Source organism: Urtica dioica, chromosome 9 (assembly GCF_054948205.1).
Source record: "Urtica dioica subsp. dioica isolate 48M chromosome 9, U.dioica_male_clone48M_v1_H2, whole genome shotgun sequence".
In the NCBI taxonomy this organism is placed as follows: Eukaryota; Viridiplantae; Streptophyta; class Magnoliopsida; order Rosales; family Urticaceae; genus Urtica; species Urtica dioica.
The window spans coordinates 10,790,531-10,803,629 of NC_142764.1; the positions used below are offsets into that span (position 1 = coordinate 10,790,531).

The 13,099-nt window shown below is 44.5% G+C and overlaps 1 protein-coding gene and 1 pseudogene across 2 annotated transcripts; one reads left to right on the forward strand and one right to left on the reverse strand.

Moving 5' to 3' along the window:
- The first annotated feature begins 1,437 nt into the window (after positions 1–1,437).
- Positions 1,438–3,649, forward strand: LOC149384904 (Glutathione S-transferase family protein). The gene is made up of 6 exons (XM_089625143.1): positions 1,438–1,553; positions 2,091–2,315; positions 2,391–2,567; positions 2,651–2,875; positions 2,961–3,089; positions 3,198–3,649. Exons 1-6 carry the CDS (start codon positions 1,458–1,460, stop codon positions 3,429–3,431), a joined length of 1,086 nt encoding a protein of 361 aa, XP_089481269.1. The 5' UTR covers positions 1,438–1,457; the 3' UTR covers positions 3,432–3,649.
- An 8,137-nt stretch (positions 3,650–11,786) lies between these two features.
- Positions 11,787–12,703, reverse strand: LOC149384905 (transcription factor MYB92 pseudogene; annotated as a pseudogene). Its single transcript, XR_016301334.1, has 2 exons — positions 12,438–12,703; positions 11,787–12,303 (listed from the first exon to the last, which is right to left on the reverse strand). The product of XR_016301334.1 is annotated as a transcription factor MYB92 pseudogene (transcript).
- Positions 12,704–13,099: the final 396 nt, after the last annotated feature.

Below are 13,099 nucleotides of genomic sequence, written 5' to 3' on the forward strand. Positions count from 1 at the left end.
CTAAGGAGAACAAATAGCCAAACCAGTCTCTCCTTGCTATTGAAACCTAAGAGCAATGAATTGCATAAAAAACAACAAACGATTCCTAAGATTGGCATCGATCACAACGAAGCCTCCCGAAAATCATACAAGCCTAAATAAATAAAACATAGAAAAGAGAAGCGCGAGCACTAACCTTATAGACGAGAAAGAAACAGGCGAACGGAAGACGAGACTCTAGAGCACGTCTCGAGCAGCAAAGGAAAATTAGAAAACGAGAGAAAATTTCCAAATGAGAAGGAAACTCTCATATTTATAGACGAAGAATATGAGGAGATGTAACCAGGCTTCCAAGAGAAGTTTTATAAAATAAATAGCCAAGATCGATCATTGGCAGCAATCCGCGTCGAAAAATACGATCCAATGGACATATTCGAATCGTCACTTGAATGCAGAACGCCACGAAGAAACGTCACTACCTTATGATGACTCGAGCATTCGAATCGACAACTCGGCTGACACCAACACGTGTCATAAGCCAACGCAAAATAAAACACTAAATCAATTTATTACTTTACGAGTTTCTTAGACATAGATGCATGACAAACGTCCTAGCCATTCAGTGTGTTAGTTTAAAATACCGAATACAAATAAAGTTTTTCACTACTTAAAAATACTAAGAAACTGGAGGACAGTGTTATGATCAGAATTTCAGAACATTGAATAGACGTAAAACATGGAGCATGATAATGTTCGAGGTGTAAGAAAAGTGACGAATGATTGGGATCATAAGCTAAGCTCCGACAACCGACCAGCAAAACAAAAAATATCGGAGAAGCACTCCGTATGATATATACTAATCGAATTAAAGCTTGCAATGACCACGTAAGCACTAATAACCGTCTAGATAACCCACAATTAGTTATCTGAACAGTTAACCACATGATCTCAACAGTTATTAAATAATCAATTAGGACGTGGAGACTGATTAACCCACATCCACACCTGATCCCCACCTATAAAAAGCACAAAACCCTTACCATAAGTGGCTGGAAACTCGTTGGCATAACAGACTAACCTCGTATAACTTTTGTCATCTTTATTTTCACTTGTACTTAAACCCATTTGTAATTTGTACTTTTTATATTGAGGTTCGTCTAATATAAGAACAATCCAGTCTATGCATTTGTAATTATACCGAATCAGTAATAGTTTTTGTGCATCCGTCGAGACAATTGTTGTATCTATTTTCAGATATCAACACTAATAATAAAAAAAACAACAAAAAATAAATCCAGTCTAAAAAGTACTTTACATTTAATTATTTTTTGTGACAAACAAAAGATGGGATAAATAAACATTCACCAACTTTTTTTTTTTTTTTTTTTAAAGCTAACATTGACTAACTTCCAAGCAAGCAAGTGCGGTATTTAAAATTATATATAATAGTGTAATAATGAGGTGTGCAATAGAAAGCAATGTTGACATTCTCTTCCAATCAATCTTTTGCTCTACTTGGACTCACTAACCGGAACCTATTTTCAACTCTCTCTTGCAAACCTTCCTTCCCCAAGGTATCTTTTTTTTTTTTTTTTTGGTAGCTCCTTCGCTTATGATATTCAATTTCAATAAAATCCCATATTTGTTAGCTAAAGTTTCCTCTGTAGTTATCTGGGTTTCAGTTTGTTATATATCTGTAGCTGTCAACCGTAATAATTTCAATAATACATAACATAGCGAGAAAATCGAATAAACATACGATTGCTTTAATTTCAGTTTCAGCTGAAGATTTTTTGTCAGAAACTCTTGATCACTCTCGAATATATAAATTGAGATTACAGATTTACAGGCAGACGCTTGTGTTTGTTTTAGTTTTTAGTATTTCTCTTGATCTAATTTCGGTAAAAATAATATAGAAAATACTGTAATATCGTTTAACATAGAAACAAGTTGTTTTGTATAGACTCTAGAAGTATTGTTCATTTGGTTGATTCTGTTGTAGAGCTACGATTATTGCTGAGTTCAAGAAATGGAGGGGGATTATATCTACACATACCTAAGCTATGACTAATTTCTGAAAATGACGGTTTTTTTTTTGTTTGTTTGTTAAGCAATCAATTCAAATGGCACGATCTGCTTTGGATGAGATGTCAGTATCTGGTGCTTTCGCAAGAACCGCCTCTACATTCCGTAACTTCGTTTCTCGAGAACACGAGTCCCAATTCCCACCTGAATCCGGAAGATACCATCTTTACATTTCTTATGCCTGTCCTTGGGCTTCGAGATGCCTCGCGTACTTGAAGTTAAAGGGTCTTGAAAAAGCCATCAGCTTCACGGTATGTTTTGATTGTGTATTGAGGTTAAGAAGACCTTGATTTTGCGTTTTTGAATTTCGATTGTTGTTCGTTTAGTCAGTTAAGCCGATATGGGAGAGAACCAAGGAGAGCGACGAGCATATGGGTTGGGTGTTCCCAACTTCGGATACGGAAGAACCCGGGGCCGAACCTGATCATTTGAATGAAGTGAGAAACATCAGAGAACTTTACGAGCTCGCAAGTACAAATTACACAGGAAAATACACTGTCCCGGTACACGATCCTCAATATCTGATTTGAGTAATTATTCAAGAATTTTAAGTTATTGTATATATGTAACGTTTGCTCTTGGGCAGGTTCTGTGGGATAAAAAGCTGAAGACGATTGTCAACAATGAGAGTTCGGAGATTATACGGATGTTCAATTCTGATTTCAATGGTATAGCGGAGAATCCAGATTTGGACTTGTACCCTGCGGATTTGCGAGCGAAAGTTGACGAAACTAATGAATGGGTCTACGATGCTATTAATAACGGCGTCTATAAGTGTGGGTTTGCAAGGAAGCAAGAACCGTACGATGAGGTAACTCCCATTGTTTTATTATGTGACAGTGGCAATGTTCTTTAACCGAGTCCATTGGTATTTATTTTTCTCGATCATAGCGCAGGCTGTGAAAAAGCTATACGAAGCCCTGGACATGTGCGAGGCTATACTCGGCACGCAACGGTACATGTGTGGGAACACTCTGACCGAAGCAGATGTCCGACTGTTTGTAACTCTAATAAGATTCGACGAGGTACTGATCTTTTTACTAATCTCAACTCAAAAAAACCATTTAATCTGGCATTCCCTATAGTGTTTGTCAACAAAAGTGAACTTGCGTGTTGTTTGGATCTGATCACAGGTCTATGCAGTCCATTTCAAATGCAACAAGAAACTGGTTCGCGAATACCCGAATTTGTTCAACTACACAAAGGACGTGTACCAAGCTCCGGGAATGGGAAGCTCGGTGAACATGGCACACATAAAGCGACATTATTACGGAAGCCATCCTTCAATAAACCCGTTCGGAATAATTCCCTCTGGCCCGGCAACTGATTATTCCACTCCGCATGACCGACACAGGTTTTCTGCATAGTTCCCTATGGTCTTGCGTTAGTTTTGTTTCAATAATCTGAAACTTTCATGTATCTTGAACCCAAGAAATAATGTGGTGTGTATGAAGGACTTGATTCAGTACGGGTTTGTTGTCTCAAAGGATTACGTTTTTTTTGTATCAACTTCCCACTTTGTTTATGACTGCTATACGATTCTGCATATAATAAAAAGGAATGAATTGAATTGGGAACGGAGAATTCCAAATGGAGAAGCACTGATCTAGGGGAGTGTGGAGTGCCCTGCTTTCATTCCACTCAAACTATTCACCAAGACATATTTCATATTATAGATTTAATAACTTCTAAAAAAAAAAAAAAACTGACTCCAAATTATGAAGATTTCGAGATTATAAACAGAACAATAAATTTTAATGATAATTTATTAGAATTTTACATATCGGATTTATTAGTAGTTTACAATTTCATTAAAAATATAGGCAAAATTATTTTAAAATAAAAACAAATGAGGTAGCTATGGAATACCGTGGTTACAAAGATAAGAGTGAAAAGAAACCAACGGAAAGAAAACAGAAAAACTCAAACAAACAAGGCCCTAGGAGACCGCGCGGGACCTCAACTCACGATCATCGGCTTTAATGGCCTCTTCCGAACAAGGCGGGACTAAACCCAGCCAGGTCGAGGACGAGTGATGGTTAACCGCGTAGCGCGCTAGATTATGCGCAGCAACATTACAAAGACGAGAAATATGCATAATGCGAAAAACCTCAAGCTCCCTCACCTCTCTGAAGATGCATTGCAGGATCGTCCCAAGCTCTGTCGCAGGCGTCACACCCTCATCGATCATTCTCACCACCCCCCAAGCAGTCAGACTGGATCTTCGCTCTCCTGCCGCCGACGCTGCGAACTAGCTCTATGCCCTGGAGGACAGCATACGCTTCCGCAAGCTGGGGGGGAGAACCCCCTAGCCAGGAAAAACGTTTGCGAGGCGATCACCTCTCCGGTGTGGTCTCGAACTATACAACCGACACCGAAGCCTCCACGGTCGCGAGCGAGTGCCGCGTCGACGTTAATCGAGAGGGTCCCGTCACTAGGGGGGGTCCATCTGGGGGTCGTAGTCACCCTCGTGCTCGTCGGAGTCTCCCCAACCGTAGCCGCTCTGTACTCCTCGAGGAAGCTCACCGTCCACTGGACTAGCTGTGGCTGGCTCCAAGCTGATCTCCCGGCCAAGACATTGTTCCTGTGGTTCCAAAGTTCCCAAATAATGGTAATGAAAAGCTCATGAAAACGAACCTCAAGGGTCTCCGTCGCTCTGAGGATAGCGTCGAAAGCATCGCCGTCTCTGAAAGGCGGAAGAATGTGGCCGAAGCCCACCTCTTTCCAGACTCTCCTGCTCCACCTGCAACCCCAAAAAGTGTGGAAAACAGTCTCTCTCGCCTCCTGACAGACAGGGCAGCTGTCGTCAGAGGTGATCCTCTTCTTGGCTAAGACTGCTCTGGCCGGGATCTGGCCTAAACAGACTCGCCAACAGAAGAGTTTCACCTTAGGAGGAGCTCTCAGCTGCCAGAACTTCGTCCACCACTTCTCCATCGCCGTCGGGTCTGAAGAACTGGCGACCGGAGTACTGGCTCTCTCCATCGCGACACGGAAGCCACTCTTGACGGAGTACTCTCCGTTCTCGGTGAAATGCCAGCGTCGCACGTCAGGAATGCCCTCACCCCCACACGGAATGCTCAGGATCGCCGCAGCGTCCTCCTCCCCGAACATCGCTGTGATAAGATCAGCGTCCCAGCTACCGTCGAGTCTCATAAGCTCAGCTACCCGCATATCGGGGGGAATCCAAGGGGGGTCAATCCAGGTGGCCGGTCTGTCTCTCGGAATCCAACTGTCGCCCATGACCAACACAGACTCCCCGTCTCCGATCCTCCATCTCGAACCGGACTGAATGATCTCACGTCCCCAAAGAAGACTGCGCCATATGGAAGAGCTACACGAACCAGGGAGAGCCGTCATAATATCACCGTCGGGGAAGTAGCTCTGTCTATAGACTCGTCCTACCAGACTATCCGGTCTCCTGAGAAGCCTCCAGACACTCTTAGCCAGAAGGGCCTGGTTGGACTTCTCCAGATCTCTGAAGCCCATCCCGCCCTCTGACTTGTGTCGCGTGAGGTCCTCCCACTTACACCAGTGGATCTTCTTCATCGCTGTTCCACCCCCCCACCAGAATCTGGCGATCGCCGAGTGGATGTCTGTAATCAAACACAGCGGGATCTTGTGGCACGAGGCCACGTAACTGGGGATCGACTGAAGGACGGATTTAATGAGGACCTCTCTGCCAGCCTGCGAGAGGGAAAGGCCATTCCAACTCTTAATCTTAGCCCAAACGCGGTCTCTTACAAACCCAAAAAGCTCCGCCTTCTTCCGACCAGTGAACGCGGGGAGACCCAGGTATCGCTTAAGGCAGTCCGTCTTCCTAACACCTAGGATCTGAGCCAGAACCTCACCCTCCTCATCGCTAACCTCTGTACCAAAACAAACATCGGACTTTTGAAAGTTCACCATCTGGCCCGAGGCCTCAGAGTAAGTCCGTAAAATGTCTGTAATCCTCTCACACTCTTCAGGTGTCGCTCGGCAGAAAACCAAGCTATCATCCACGAAGAGAAGGTGAGACACATGAAGGTCTCGGAACCGGACTCCAGAAATCGCTCCAGAATCCTCGCTCGCACGAAAGAGGCTCGAGAGACCCTCAGAGCAGAAGAGGAAAAGGAAAGGAGAGAGAGGGTCCCCCTGGCGGAGGCCTCTGAAGGGAGTCACACTGCCTCGGATGGAACCGTTGATGTTGAAAGCGAATCTGACTGAGGTAACGCATCTCATGATAAGGTGAACCCACCGCGTGCTGTATCCCAATCTCAACATCATCGACTCCAGGTAGGCCCACTCAACCCTGTCGAAGGCCTTCGCCATGTCAAGCTTGAGAGACGCACACTTTCCATTTCCGAAGCGTTTCCGCTTCATCGTGTGGAGAGCCTCGAAACCAACCATGACATTATCGAAGATCAGTCTACCACCAACGAAAGCGCTCTGGGACTCAGAGATAGCATCGTGCATAGTAGTCTTAAGACGGTTGACCAAGAATTTGGCCACTATCTTATAGATCACATTGCACAGGCTGATCGGTCTGAAGTCACTGACCCGTCTCGGGTCCTCGACTTTGGGGATAAGGGTGACCACAGTATCATTAATGGTGGTCACCTCGTCCCCGTCGTTAAGAATCCCAAGGCAGGTCTTCAAGACCGATTCGCCTACTACGTCCCAATATCTCTGGTAGAAGATCGCGGGAAAGCCGTCACTTCCCGGGGCCTTGATTGCATCCATCGAGAAAAGCGCATTTTTCACCTCCCCTGGCTCAAAAGGGCGCTCCAACTCGGCGTTCAAAGCCTCCGAGATCCTATGCTGAACGCCCGCAGAAACTAACTCGATTCTCTGCGTAGAAGGCCTCGCTGAAGAGAAAATGTCTCCAAAGTAACCAGAGACGATCCTCTCTATCTCAGTATCTCCACTGTGCCAATCCCCGCAATCGTCCACCAGTCCTCTGATAGCGTTCCTCTTCTTCCTAGCTGAAGCCTTGCGGTGAAAGAGCTTCATGTTCTTATCCCCGCACCGCATCCAGGACACTCTGCTCCTCTGTCTCCAGTACTGCTCCTCCTTCTGAACTAAGGCGTCAAGCTGTCTCTCCTCCCGTCTGAAGGACTCCATGCAGAAATCCGGGCTCGATCGACCCGCAAGCTCAACGATCTTCTTCTGCTTCTCAATCCTATCTCTGATCTCTCTGTTCCTTTCGCCGCCCCAGCGGGAGAGGCTCCGTCTGCACTGACAGATCGCATCAGCTAAGCTCGGACTCGGATCACCACTCTGGCCCGTCCCCCAAGCTCTACGAATCCGCTCGTCACACTCAGGCTCACCTATCCAAGACTCCTCAAAGAAGAAACGCCTCGGCCTCCTGCTCCGCCGGCGATCTCTGAAACCCGTCGTAAGCAGAAGAAGAGGTCTATGGTCCGATCTAAAGAACCTCAAGTGTCGAACAGTGGCCGAGGGGAAGAGATCGCTCCACTCGTGGCTAGCAAGGCATCTATCCAGGCGCTCCTCAATACTTCCTCTGCGCCAGGTGAATGGGTCTCCCTCGAAACCTAAGTCATGGATGTCGCAATCCGAAATCATCTCTCTGAAAGCCGATAATTGGCCGGGACCTCTGTCTCTACCTCCTCTAATCTCAGAGTTGGAGGCAACTTCGTTCATGTCGCCCCCAACTAACCAAGGGCCCGTGAAAGAGCTCCGGAGGCGACGAATAAGCTCCCAGGTATGTCTCCTCTGGGTGCTCACTGGATCTCCGTAGATCCCCGCAAATCTCCAACTCTCGCCTAACTCGTTAACCAAATCTCCCTCGATGTGATATCTCGAAAACGTCCGAGTAGGAATCTCACCGGCTCTTTCCAAAGTAACATCAAGCCTCCACTCCTACTAAGACAGTCCACCGTCATACAACCATCAAAACCCAGCAACACTCTCGCCCTTTCAGCCCCCTCGCGCCGTAGTCTAGTCTCCGAAAGAAAAACAAAATCGGGACTATGATCACGGACGTGGGCAAGGAGGGCTGACCTCGTCCTGGGGTTACCTAACCCCTGGACGTTCCAAATAACGCCTATCATCGCGTTCGGCGGCCCTCGCTCTCGAGGGGCGCCGCTCTCTCATTAGAAACAACTAAGGTCGAATCTAGTGAACTAGAAACTTCCAAAGCGCGAGTAACAGAAAATAAACCTCTCGTCTCTAGGTCATGTGTAGCAGAAAGTAAGTCTCTATCCCCTATATCAAGAGTGTTAGGGCAAGGGAAACTAACCTGGCTCGTCAGGGTAGTCGAGGGAGGCCCCGACCTGGTCTCAGAGAAGAGAATCCCCTCGCTAATCTCTCCGCCACCTGGTTTAGACATGCGCACCAAATTCAAAGAGTCCGTCGAGGCATGAGAGTGAGAGCTTGAGGTCCCAGGCGGGAGACTCCCTAAGAGGCGCGCCATTTTCTTCAGGTTTCCCGATTTGCCCCGGTCGCTCTCTAACTCGTGATCATCTCCACCTGGACCTGCTAAGAGCAGACTCATTTCTGGCCCCTTATCCAGAGAAGGGAGCTTCCTCTTGCCCAATTGCCTATCATGCCCAAAGGTGGGACCCTCAGGACCGAGCTCCACCTCACCACTAGCCTCGAAAAGCCGCGCCATCCTCTTGACCTTGCCCACTCTAAGGTGCTCGTTAGACAATCTTTTCCCTGCTCCATCTTTTCCCTGCTCGTTAGACAAAATACCTAGTCTGCCAGCCCTTCCATCACCACTGCACACGTTGGTCTCGCCAGCAGGCCTCCCAGCATTGGGTTGTTTCTTCATCACCCGAGGCCCATGAGCAGGAAGCCTAACTTGAAGTGGAGGGACAAAATTGGGCCCAGCATCGACAGGGCCTTCCAGAAGCCCATTCCCTCTCCTGGTCTGCCCCACGGGAAAGGGTGGCCCAACTTTAACCTCTCTCGCCACCTCAGCCCTGGAGGAGAAGGTACAAGCGGGTCCCACCCGTTGAGGTATCCCATGCTTGGGAGAGAGTCCTTCCTTAAAACCCTCAGCAGTATTGACTAAAAGAGAGGCTTCAGCAACCTCGTTCCCCACGCCAACCACTTTGCCCTCATCTTTTTGCCCTTTTCCTTTTTTTCCTCCAGAACCCTGCAGCTCCACAGTGTCCTTCTCTGCCCATCCCACGAAAGAGGGTTGGTCTTCTCCTGGATTTGGGCTGGTGCGAATGTTGCTGCGTCGAATCGGGAAAGGGGACCCAGTCTCCAACGGTCCTGGGTCAGACGCCTCGCATGTGGGCCCACTCGCCGTCGTCGCCTTGCCCCTCGCCGTCGTCGCCTTGCCCCTCGCCGTCGTAGCCTTCCCCCTCGCCCGCGACGCTCGCTCCGCCAGTCCGGGTCCCGGTCGTTTTCTTTGCCCCGCCGCCCTCGGTTGTGGCTTCTCCTTCATCGGAATCTTCCCGTCGACGGGGCCTGTGTCGCTTCCACAGAGGTGGGATTTCCCCTTTTCTCTCGGCTGGGTTTCTTTAATCTCCTCCCCTATCTCAGTCCTGGGCTCAGAGCTCGCCGCCGCCGTGGGGGACGAGGTCTTGTCGCCCGGGACCCCATCCTCGACTTCCATATCCGCCGTGTCTTGTCCTTTAAAAATGATCATATTGAAATGAGGTATTTATGTAAATTTACCAAAAGTTTGGTGGCCTGGGCCACCCGTGCACAACGTGGGTCTGCTATTCTAGAGATAGGTTACTAAGCCGTATATCGTTTGGATTGGCACTAATGGCAATTGGTCCAAAGGATAATGTGGAAATTGCTTTAGCCGTGTCTTTGTATTTTATAGTGAAAATGGTATGATCAAGACTTTTATTACAAAATAGCTTCTTTTAAGCAAGCATTTACTTTCTATTTAGCTGTATTTATTATTTATTGTTTACAATTTAATTTTGAATGAAAATCATTGCTTACCGTTTGAAAAGCAGCTATTTCTGAAAGGAAATAGCAGTTATTTTGAGATATTATAAGTGTTATTTTTGTAATTTCTCCAAGGAAGATGATGCTACTTACTAAATCATCTCGGTAAAGTCCCACCTAATACGTTTTTGTTTTTTTTTAAGTATTTACATATAAGTCATAATTTATGTAACTATGTATCTTAATATCTACAGATACTCTTACGTAGGGCGAATACACTTTACGAAGCGTGCTTGCCATGCCCATGAAGAAAGACTTGTGTATCTGTTTATCTAAAAACGTATGAAAGTATAAAGAGTTACATATCTTTATAAGTGTCTCGCTAGAAATATATAATTCTTAATTTAAGTTCAAATTAAGGTCTTTTTTTAAAAAAAAAAAGGTTCAAATTGAGGACTTGCGATCAAAGGGTGTTGATGAATGGCGTGTAGAATATGTCGACTCATCTAAGATGGAATTGGTAGACGCGCGTGATAGTGATATCATATAGAATTTTATGTATAAGAAGATATAGCTAGTGTGATTCTTGTAACTATATGTAAAGTGTTGGAAAACTGAATTCGGTTGGTGATGTTTATATTGCTATTTAGTTACTGCTGTTTGTGCATGGAAATTTGAGTTATAACGACTTTTAAAATATTGAAAAGATAAATAAATAATGTGGCGTCACTGGTATGGCAAGTGATGCTATAGGCACGGTGATAAGCGCATTTGCTAGAAGTGATGTACACGTCGTTCGCCGTGCGATCTCAACAGTAACGGTAACGGTATTTAAATCCTTACATGCGAGTCACGCTAATTTCAGTTTGTATTTGCAAAATTACACAAAATTCAACAATATGTATTATATGTTAAATTAATGAAAATGTGCTTTTTTTATGTAAATATCCTTAAGTCACATCAGCCCGGAACGAGTCACCGCACGCTGCCCCAGCTCGAAGCAGGACCACAACCCAGAGCACCCCATAGCAGGTCACCGTAACATGCATTATCTTTTTTAAAAATTGGAAATACCGACTCATTTTGGAGTTGTTGTCTTTTAAAAAAATTATTTAAATAGCCCTCAACAAGTCACTAGATTCATAAACAGGTCACCGCAACCCACATTTTATTTCCTTTTAGAGATTATATAACTTTTTCATAAATAAATTTTATATTGATTAAAATAAGTTCATTCATGCGGTGATTTGCGGCGCAACAAGCTAAGGATTTTATGTAAAATACACATAGGTTTAAAAATTTGATTATTTAACGCATATATTTGATGAATTTTGTACAATTTCACACATAGAAATTGAATCTACCCTAAAAAAGCGAGGCTAAAACATTTAAAATCATTGATGTCCCTGTTAAAGTGGAGTTGATTGGTATTATTCTAGTAGTGCGGTCTTGCATTTATATTATTCAAAAAATCATTATGCTTATAATTCTACAAGATTGACAGCATATTTGAAAAGTGTAGACACGAAACACGTATTGAAAATTTATTTGCAATACATAAGCATACACACATACACACACACCGTATATACATGTATCTATTATTTCTATACAACAATACTAATATGTCAAAGTTTCTAGAAGGAAAAGCATATCATTATATATAATATATGATAGGGATATATGATTTGATAGGTTTGGCATTTACAGGTGCTGCTGCTTTACTCTATGGTATAAAATTATCACGAGGCAATGTCGGGGAAGACACTAAACTGCGAAACAAAGAAGATGAAACGTCAGTGAGTTATTTAAGTAAATATATATGTAAAAAGATAAAATAAATAGGAGGTAAGAAGATGAAAAGTTATTTACTCGTGCATGATATTGCTCCAGTAGCCAGAGTCGTCGTCCATGTCCAGAAGATCAAAGCAGGAAGTAGTATTACTAGTAAGTGATGGATCATTATTATTATTATTATTATGATTATCATTTATTAATGTAGTAGTAGTAGGAGGAGTAGGAGGAAGAGGAGGAAGTGATATTGGAGGTGGAATTTGGCAATCAGTATAATTAAACATTGGATATGGAGTGTTAGTAGTGGTGGGAAGTAGGAGATGATTCAAGTCAAGGCCTTGTAATAAAGTGGTTGCAGAAGAAGAAGAAGAAGAGGAAGACGAAGAAGATGGAGGATAATAGGGTTTGTGATGATGATGAGGCAAAAGGAGTTGAAGGATTGTGTTGAAGAGAGCGTCGTTGGAAGAGAGAGGGCGGTGAGTGACGGGGTCGATCCCCATCTGCAAGAGCTTCTTCTTCAAGTGCGTATTCCACAAGTTCTTGATTTCGTTGTCGGTTCTCCCTGGAAGATGGCCTGCAATCGTCGACCACCTGAGCACACAAGGACATCAAGTACGAATCAGGGTTTAAATTTTGATAAATAACCAACGTCCTGTAAACATATGACCTAATCTATTATATTTTCTAAAAATCAAGTATGAATAGTTATGTATGTGTTTGTTTACTTGTTTCCGAGAAGGGCATGGAGGTTGATGATGAGGTTGTGCTCATCTTGGGAGAAGTTGCCTCGCTTGATGTCGGGCCTCAGGTAGTTGGTCCACCGCAGGCGGCAGCTCTTGCCGCAGCGGTTGAGCCCCGCCAGTTTCGGCAGAGCTCGCCAGCTTCCGTGCCCATGCCTTCCGATGTACTCCACCAGCTTCTCGTCCTCCTCCGCCGTCCACGGCCCCTTCTTCACCTCGCTTGATCTCTCCATTGCCAGCTGTTTCTGGACATTGAGAGATATATGCGTACGTATATATAGAGGAATATTTATCTGCCTTTTGACTATGGTAACCATTGAGAGAGAGACTGTTTGAAAGTAAGCATATAATATAGATTATTCACATGTTAAAATTTGTCATTATCGAATTCCGAAGCTAGCTTATTTTGGTTTGCTTCGACTGGCTCACGCAACTCTAGACATCTCTCTCTTTCTCTTGGACCCCACCACTAAATTACTTACTCTTCCTTATTTTCTGGACGACCACTATTTGGAGTCTACGTATCAAAAGTTATAATAGATATATTACGATTATCTTAGTCCCAACTTCATATACACAGTTATTTAAACTTAGGATAAATTTCACTTTTGCCCTCTAAACTTGTTGACGAACCACAAACCTTAACC